At 43.4% G+C, this 8,336-nt stretch overlaps 1 protein-coding gene across 1 annotated transcript in view; it reads left to right on the top strand.

The window, feature by feature from the left end:
* The first annotated feature begins 496 nt into the window (after positions 1-496).
* Positions 497-8,336, top strand: part of CAMK1D (calcium/calmodulin dependent protein kinase ID) — a 239,085-nt gene continuing 231,245 nt past the window's right edge. Inside the window, exon 1 of the mRNA XM_015412002.1 lies at positions 497-588. Within this exon, the coding sequence (XP_015267488.1) occupies positions 497-588 (92 nt within the window). The remainder of the gene's footprint in view (positions 589-8,336) is intronic.

The raw sequence follows: 8,336 nt of genomic DNA, 5'->3' as shown, positions 1-8,336 counted from the left end.
TAGCCCGCCAGCCCTCCACCGGCCAACTCGCTTTAGGGAAGCAGCCCTCTCTCCTGAGGGGTGTGTGTGTGTGCACGCGACGTTGGCGACCCCAAGCAGAAGGCACAGCTAGCAAGAGGGGCTCCCGTTGGCGCTCTGCGCTCCCTGAACCTGGCGCCGACCATCGCCGTTCCGAAGAGAGGCTCTCCACATGAATTAAGGGGAGGAAGCAGGCAAAACACATCGCCGAGGACGGCAGAGAGGACGAGGCTGAAGAAGAAAGGCGGCGAAGAGCGGGAGGGCGAAGTTTTGCAGGCGCCTAGCCAGCTGGAGCAGGCAGAAGTGCGCGGCAGCGGCAAGCAGGAAGTCGGCGCGCGCAAGAGAGGAGGGCGCCGGGGCAGACTGCGGGAAGGAGGAAGAGAAAGCAAAAGCCGGCGAGGCGAGGCGACAGCCTACCCCGTTCCTTCCCTCGCGCGCTGGGCGAGCATCCTCCGCCCCAGCTCGGGCCGTGGCTGCCATGGCCCAGGAGAACGGCGAGGAGGGCGCCTCGTGGAAGAAGCCAGCCGACGACATCAACAAGATCTTCGCGTTCAAGGAGACCCTGGGAACGTAAGGCTCTCTCGGCTGCCTGGGGAACTGCCGGGGATGGAGGAAGGGTGGCCGGCGCCGGCGGCAGCCTCGGGCCGGGGCGTCTTGTGGGGAAGGGAGGGAGGTGGCGGCGGCTGCTGCTGCCGGTGCTGCTGGGGAGGGCGACCAAACGAGCCGCCCGTCCGTCCTGTTCCGGCTGCGCCTGCTGACACCAGCAGGTGCGAATGGAGGGAAGGGTCGCCCCCTTCGAGGCTGTGCGCGTGACAGAGCCCCCCCCCCCGAAGCTCCGAACACACGACACTTTCCTCCAGCCGCTCCTGTCTGCTCTCCAGTTCCTCCATCCCAGATAACTCCGAACAGCCAGGTTCATGACAGACATGCTGTAGGCGCATCGAACAACCCCACCCCCACAGCGTTCAACAGAAATGTGTAGCGAAGCACATTAATCATCTAACAAAATAGACCCCCCCACACATATAGGACAGCCACCCTCATGGCTCGGTGGAGCCTCAGAAGTCAGACCACTTGCAGTGTGAAAGGTTTCAGGAGCCCTCCTATTATACCTGCCTAGTCCCATAAAACAATGTTGACCTGCACAGGACCGATGCTTTAGCAAGAGGACATGCGCTGCATAATGTTCATTCAGTGAATCCTCATTTTTTAAAAGGCATCATCTGATAATTCTTGTTTGTCGGTGGCAATCTGCACACTACCTTATGCAGAGACAGATATCTGAATGTCTTTTGAGATTGTGTGTTTACGGGGATATGGACCATGAATGTGTATGAAATACTTGGACATTTGTGTCTGTCTGCTATGTATTTCAGTTTTCGAAGCCTGCAATGCTTGAATATGTTTCTATTTCCTAAGCCTGCTTCCTGTGTCTTTGAGAGTTGGGCATATTGCACCTTATGGTGTATTGGTATATATTTGAGTACATTCCATGTTGTGGTTGTGTTGTGACCATGTGAGAGGAAATATGCTGAACAATATATGTTAATGAACACGGTTAAGTGAATAGATTTGAATTGATGGACTTGGAAATGAAGTAACATAAAAAGAGATTTGTATTGCATATGAGTAAATTCCTGTGAGCAAGTGTGTGAAAAGCCAGAGGTGCTGGTATATGCAGATGAAAGTGTGCCATACTTTGACAGTTGGTCTTATGAATCTCTGCCAGGGCTCTGTTTAATTATGGAATGTTTTGTATGGTCTACATCCCAAACTATTTTGAATCACTTGCAATTGTAAGTGCACTTTTTTAAGTACAAGGAAAAAATGCTGCATTTCTAATAGAAATGGAATTTTAAAGGACCTAGGAAACATGGTTTGACTTGTAAGTTTTCCTTTAAAGCTGACAGCTGAATCTATTCATAGAAAGAACATAAATAATCAGAGTAGATGGGGTGTGTTTTGTCCACTGTGCTGTTGTAGCTTGATGGTTGTTGCTAGGCCTGTAGCTACAATGGGGCATTTCAGAGCTCCACCCCCTCAAATGTGAGGCATGTCCCACAACAGCTGCTGCCCCTCTCCTCCTCTCTCCCCTCCTGTGATATTAAAAGGGTCCTTCAGCTGATCAACGGGAGCACGTGGCCAACCAGTCAGCTGGAGGGCCCTTTAAATCTTGCAGGAAGGGAGGGAGAGGGGCAGCCGCAAGCCGTCCCTGAACTCCAAGTGGAGATTTAACTGCTTGGAGTTCAGGCATGGGCAACCCCTGCTTGAAAAACAACATTTAAAGGGAACATTTTAAATGTTGTCCCCCCCCCCCAAGCAAGGGCTGCCTGCGCCTGAACCCCAAGCAGTGAATTTGCCACTTGGAGTTCAGGGAAGGCGTGCGGCCAGCAGCCACCCCTCTCCCTCACCTCCCGCAGGGGAGTGGTGCTTGGAGTTCAGGAAAGGCATACAGCTGTCCCTCTCCCTGCTCCTGCTGCCCCACAAAATTTCCCCATGCCCCACCAACCCAAAATTTCTGGCTATGGGGCTGGTTGTTGCTGTATTTCCTCGCCCCCTTTATTTATAGTGCCTGTAGGTTAGCAAAATGGAAGATAGTTTTTAATCATCTGCATCAGCATGCACAGACAGATAAGAATAACAAGGAGCAACAGCAAATGGGTAGCCATTCAGCAGCTTTTTCTTCTCTCCCTTTTTTTTTTTAAAAAAAGATGTTCTAGGTGCAGATGGCTGTGCATTTTAAGAAAGGTCAATACACAAACTGCTATGTAGTTGTTGATTTTAGGTTTGTATACACATCTGGCTCTGTTATGAACTACAAGTGTGTTTGTCATGCATCTGTCTCTTTAGGTAAACGTCACTCCCAAGTTGCAGATCTCACACTATGCATTATGTGTGCGGCTTACAAAATTCATCTTAAAGAAGAATGGGTGTGAAATCGTTGCTTCCCTTTGTTTCATAGGAAAGGCTGTTATTCGACTATCTCCAAACATGTGCATTGATCAGATGTCCAGTGAGGAGGTGGTTTATATAAACTATTTGGTAATGACCAAACATTGGCAGAGGGTAACAACACTTGTATTTGAGTTGATCGAATTATGCGTAGGGTATATTTGTAAAAGAATGGGTGCCTGATTAATATTAACATTTTTGTCCCTTCTGCTTAATATTTCCTGTGATCGCAAGATTTTGAGTAGCAGAAACAAATCTTGTCTTGCTGTCATATGTATTTAACACTTCATATGTGCTACATAATGTTGTGGAGCACAACAGCCTTAGAAGAGACTCATTGAAGAAGCATGTCCTGTTCCCAGTGGTTCGATAATGACATTCTGGAGGATTGTTTGTGAAGTAGTCCACTCTGATTGAGCTTGGGTGCTGCAGACAAACCAAAGGCATTTGACTTTGGGGTCAGTTCTTGCTATTATAGACTATAAGAACCATCCCCAGTACTGGCTGTTGGTACTTCCATAACTCTGAATAAGGTCCATTGATGCAAACTGCTGTTTAGCTTCTACCAGAGAGTAATTAAGAATGGCTACTAGGTTGCTTGTGCCATTTACTTTTATTGGCTACTGTTGTACTTCATGTTCTTAGTCACAATGCTAGGAAGTTTTGTCGTGCAAGTGGTGTATTTTTATAGAATAACTGGGTATCATTTTATGAATGAAAGTGATGACTGGGAAAGGCTTGGTGAAAAATAAAGATGCTGCATTTAGGGAAATTTCTATTTTGAACAATGTGGTTAACACATACTCAGGGCTTATTATGTGAAGGATCATTCTGTATACATTTCTGATCACCATATCTCAAAAACACTGGAAGAGCTGGAAAAAGTACAGAAGAGGGTGGTGACCAAGATGATTAGGGGGTTGGAGTACCTTTCCTATGAGGAAAAGCTGAAGAGTCTGGGACTTTTCAGTTTAGAAAAGAGACGACTAAGGGGGGGCATGATAGACGTTTATAAGCTTATGCATGGAGTGAAGAGAGTTGACAAAGAGAACCCACCCCCCAAATACTAGAACTTGAGGTTATCTAATTAAACTGATGGGCCGTAGATTCAGGATGGATAAAAAGAAATACTTCTTTACACAGAGCATGATTAAAACCTCTGAATCCCAGAGCGAGTAGGCAACATCAGGGGAAGGTCTCAACCTCTGTGTGCTGTTATTGGCCCTCCAGAGGAACTGGTTGGCCACTGAAAACAAAGTTCAAGTCCAGTGTCACCTTTAAGACTATCAAAGTTTTATTCAAGGTACAAACTTTCGTGTGCATGTACACTTCTTCAGAATCATTGAAATTGAGGTTACGAGTCCATACATATAGATAGAGGATGAGGAGCAAATTAGCATACAGCATAAAAAAGGTATTTAACAGATGCAGGGACCAAATTGGAATAACAAGCTTAGTTTATATGGTCAACATTTGTTTGGGTTTAATTCTGGGGGGAAACATAGTGAAAGAAATAAATGTATCAAAATTGGAGTTTGATGGGCAGATGTACCCTTCTTAACTGTGGAATGCTGCAGTAATTGACCCTACTATTACGCTCCATCCATCTCCTCTCAAGGAGGGCAACAGTACAGCATCCTCTTCTCCGAGGTGGTGCAATTGGCTGTTCAGCATATCTCCCCTGTCCCCAGATCAGAGAAATACATTCCAGTCTACCATTCCAAATTACGTTACATTCTACTATTAATTACATTCAATCTACTATTACAAATAGGGAATAAAATAAAGAGGATATATACCCCTTCTGGGGGTTTGGTAAGAATACAGATGTAAAGACTGAATGATATTAACATATGTAGTGAGATAAGAAACCAGTGTCTTTGTTATGTCCTGGGGGTTCCATTGTTCTGAGTGTTGTAGTAACTTGTAACTGAGCAATTTCCCTTTCTAGTCTGTTCCTGAAGTTCCTTTGCAATAAAACAGCTACTTTGAGGTCACCCATTGAATGTCCTGGAAGGTTGAAGTGTTCTCCAACTGATTTCTCAGTCTTGTGATTCTTAATGCCGGAATTGTGTAGGGTTTGACCTGTTTGCCCTATGTAGAGATCCGAATGTTAGAAGATGAGAATGAGTTTCAGATGGCATAGTTGATGTTGGTAGGTCCTGTGATCGTGTTGTCTGGGTGTATATGGCAGCAAAGTTGGCATCTGGGTTTATTGCAAAGCTCTGGTATGCGTGTCCATATTCAAATTATATGTTATTGTGGGTGAGGTTTAAGATGGGGGGCTGTCTGTGTGCAAGAAAATGTCTACCCCCAGTGCTTATAAATGAGAACTGTCATTATTCAGTAGAGGCTGTAAGTCACTGATGATACATTGAACCTTTTTGGAACTAAAATGTGAAAGTGGCAAGACCGATGAAGAGATAACGTTTGAATTTCTGTGGCATGTACAAATGAGCATTTCTGAAATGGGGCATTTACCTTCTATAACCAGAAGTGCAAAGGTGGGAGATCACAGCCTGTGACCAGGAATCACTTCTCCATTTCAGATGTGTGATGGTCATTACTCTCTAGTGAGGAAAAGGCATTCTTCTCATGCTCAAAGGCATTCTGTTCCCTATTATTGTACTGCATGTACCATTTGTGAGCTACGTGATCAAAAACAAGTTCCTGTGTTAAGGTCTCATTCAAATATAGCCTCATAAGTATGGTTATTGGTTTTATGAATAAAGTTCCCAAGCAACTAGCATATTATGCATACATTATCTATATTCCGTTGTATTTGTGGCAGAAAAGCCATACCTGCATGCCAAATGGTGGCCTTGGAGTGAAACATTTGGTACATGCATTACCTTTTCCCATAGAAGTGCCACAGAATAGTCAGCAAATAAGCACAAGTCTTAATTGCTGCTCAGAGGGCAGTACAACAGGGCAGCTTTCTAAAATAATTACCCCAACCATTGTTCCTTCTAAGCTGTGGAGTCTTGTGAGCAAAAATTTTACTTTGTGAGGTACTGGCATTAAAGTTGTGTAGCCAACGCCCGAGGGCGCTAAGGTTCTTTGACTTGTGTGGCTAGCCGATAAACCACACAGTTAAAACAATCATCCAGGCAGTAAAGGGTAACAAAAGAATTTATTCGAATAAGGAACACCTCACAGCTAAAATTCAGCATGGATGTTCAATGTGTTACAGCCAGGAGCTTGCTTATATGCTCTTCTTGCTCCTCCTCACTTTACATCATCACTGGCATCATGTAGACATGCTCAGTTCAGTTTTCTTTGTCTGATCAGTCATCAATCACATATTTGATACACAGGATGTTATTTGGCCACATCTCAACTTTACAATGCAGGTGCACTGCTCATTAAATTGATTTGTCTTTTTGTTTACTTTTTTTGGCTTTCTTTTTAGACTCCTTTTACCTTTGAATGAACTCTCAGGCTGAGTTCATTTTCAGTACAAAACTTAGATATTTTCATTACAAAAATGGTTCTTTTACATTATTACATGCATATAAAAGTAACACAATATTCTTAAAGCATTTTAGAAGCTTATTTTCACTAAAATATACAAAGTATGAAAGCATATATCATTACAATGACATTCTAAAGAATTAAACCTTTTACATGAATTCTTTTAGTGTTTTAGAGTAGCCTATGGCATAAAGCTCTTGTAGATGCACTGAACCTATCTTATCAGTTTTTATTTTGGTCCATCGGAATATTTTTAATAATTTTATAATGTTTCCTTTTGGCTAAATTAAAGCTTTTAATTTGTAAAATACACCACCTCATTTTAGCCAGCAGAGGGTCCTCTTTTACAATATAAGTTCTGCATTTCTAATTGCCCCTTTTAATTGGCTTCCAGTATCTATGACTCCATCAGCTTGTTAGTAGCTGGTCAGTCCTTAAAAACTTAAAAGCACACACTAATGAACAGGTGTGCATGATTAATTATTTTGTTTTCCCAAATCTTTTGGAATATCTCCCAACTTTTTACTTGACAATTTCAGACACAATTCCTTAACACTTAACTAGTTTTCTCTTTTTCAATAAACATACAAAAACATTTTATCCATAACCTTTCATTCTCAGCTATAAACATTCAGAGATATTTACTCTATTAACAATTATTTAAAAACTTAGATCTGTTTTGCATGGAAAGTACAAGTGATCTTTATTCAACCCTATTAATTTTGGCATCCTTTAGCTTAGCTTGTGAATTCTTGCCAGGTCAGTTCTGAGTGTCTTAATGATTTCTCTTTAGGCAAGCATCCTTTTTGTCTTTAAAAAGTAAACTTGGGAGTCGGGCCGAGAGGAGAGAGAAGGAAGGAAGACTGGTTATTCGGGAGCCAAGCGGCGCAACATGACGGTCACATGATTTAACTGCTCCACAGAAACTCTTATCCTCCGGTTACAGAAATCATTGATGATCACCTTCTAAGCAGAAAAAAGGCATGGGAAAGTCTGGAGGAGGTAAAGGGAGATCGACAAAGAAAGATCCTGCTTCGGTGGCTACTTATTTTAGAAAAGAAACAACTCCAACGTCTCCAGTAGAGAGGAATTCCAACATGGCAGCTGCAAAAGGCTCTCTGGAGTCTAATGTAGGTCCTCTGAGCAAGAAAGACTTACTGAACCTCAAAGAGGACCTGCAAAACTTCTTCAAAGAGTCCATGGTAGAACGTTTACACCCTGTTCAAACCAAATTGGACGAACTAACGGAAGGTCTGGGAGTGGCGGGCAGGGCAGCGGTGTTGTCCCTGGAAGCAGCAGAGGGCCTCCAAGTCGACGTAAAGGCCTTAAAACATGGCGAGAATCAGCTGCAAGCAAAGATCATTACTTTGGAAAATCGACGGCGTCAATTTAATTTGAAACTCAGAGGAGTGGAAGAGGGTGCAGAACAAGGTATGAAGGACTTATCTTCTTTTATTTCAGGTTGGCTAGCTAAAGTCTTAAACACAGAGGAGGGCTCGGCCCCAGCCATTGCAAAAGCACAACGACTAGGCCCATTAGCGGTAGCTCGCCAAAACCGCCCGAGAGATATTTTGGTGCAGTTCGTGCATGCAGCAACAAGAGATCAGGTCCTAAAGACTGCAAGGCCAAAAAGTTCTCATACTGTTAGACCTACCTCCAGAGACTTTAGAAAAAAGAAAACTATTAAAGCCCCTTTCTTTGAAATTGCTGGAAGCCAAGATTCGTTTTCGATGGAGTGCAACTTCTAACATCACTGTTTATAAAGATGGCACTTTATTCCAACTCTGATTAAAAACTGGACTAATTCTTCTTAAGACATTAAAGGTGGACTTAACTCAGGAAGAAAGAGAAACCATTGAAGCACATCCTACTTTTGAAAAAGACCAAGACAC

Source organism: Gekko japonicus, unplaced genomic scaffold, assembly GCF_001447785.1.
Source record: "Gekko japonicus isolate JY-2015 unplaced genomic scaffold, Gekko_japonicus_V1.1 scaffold679, whole genome shotgun sequence".
NCBI lineage: Eukaryota > Metazoa > Chordata > Lepidosauria > Squamata > Gekkonidae > Gekko > Gekko japonicus.
Note: the sequence above shows the minus strand (reverse complement) of the source record. Positions and strands in the feature narration are given on the sequence as shown.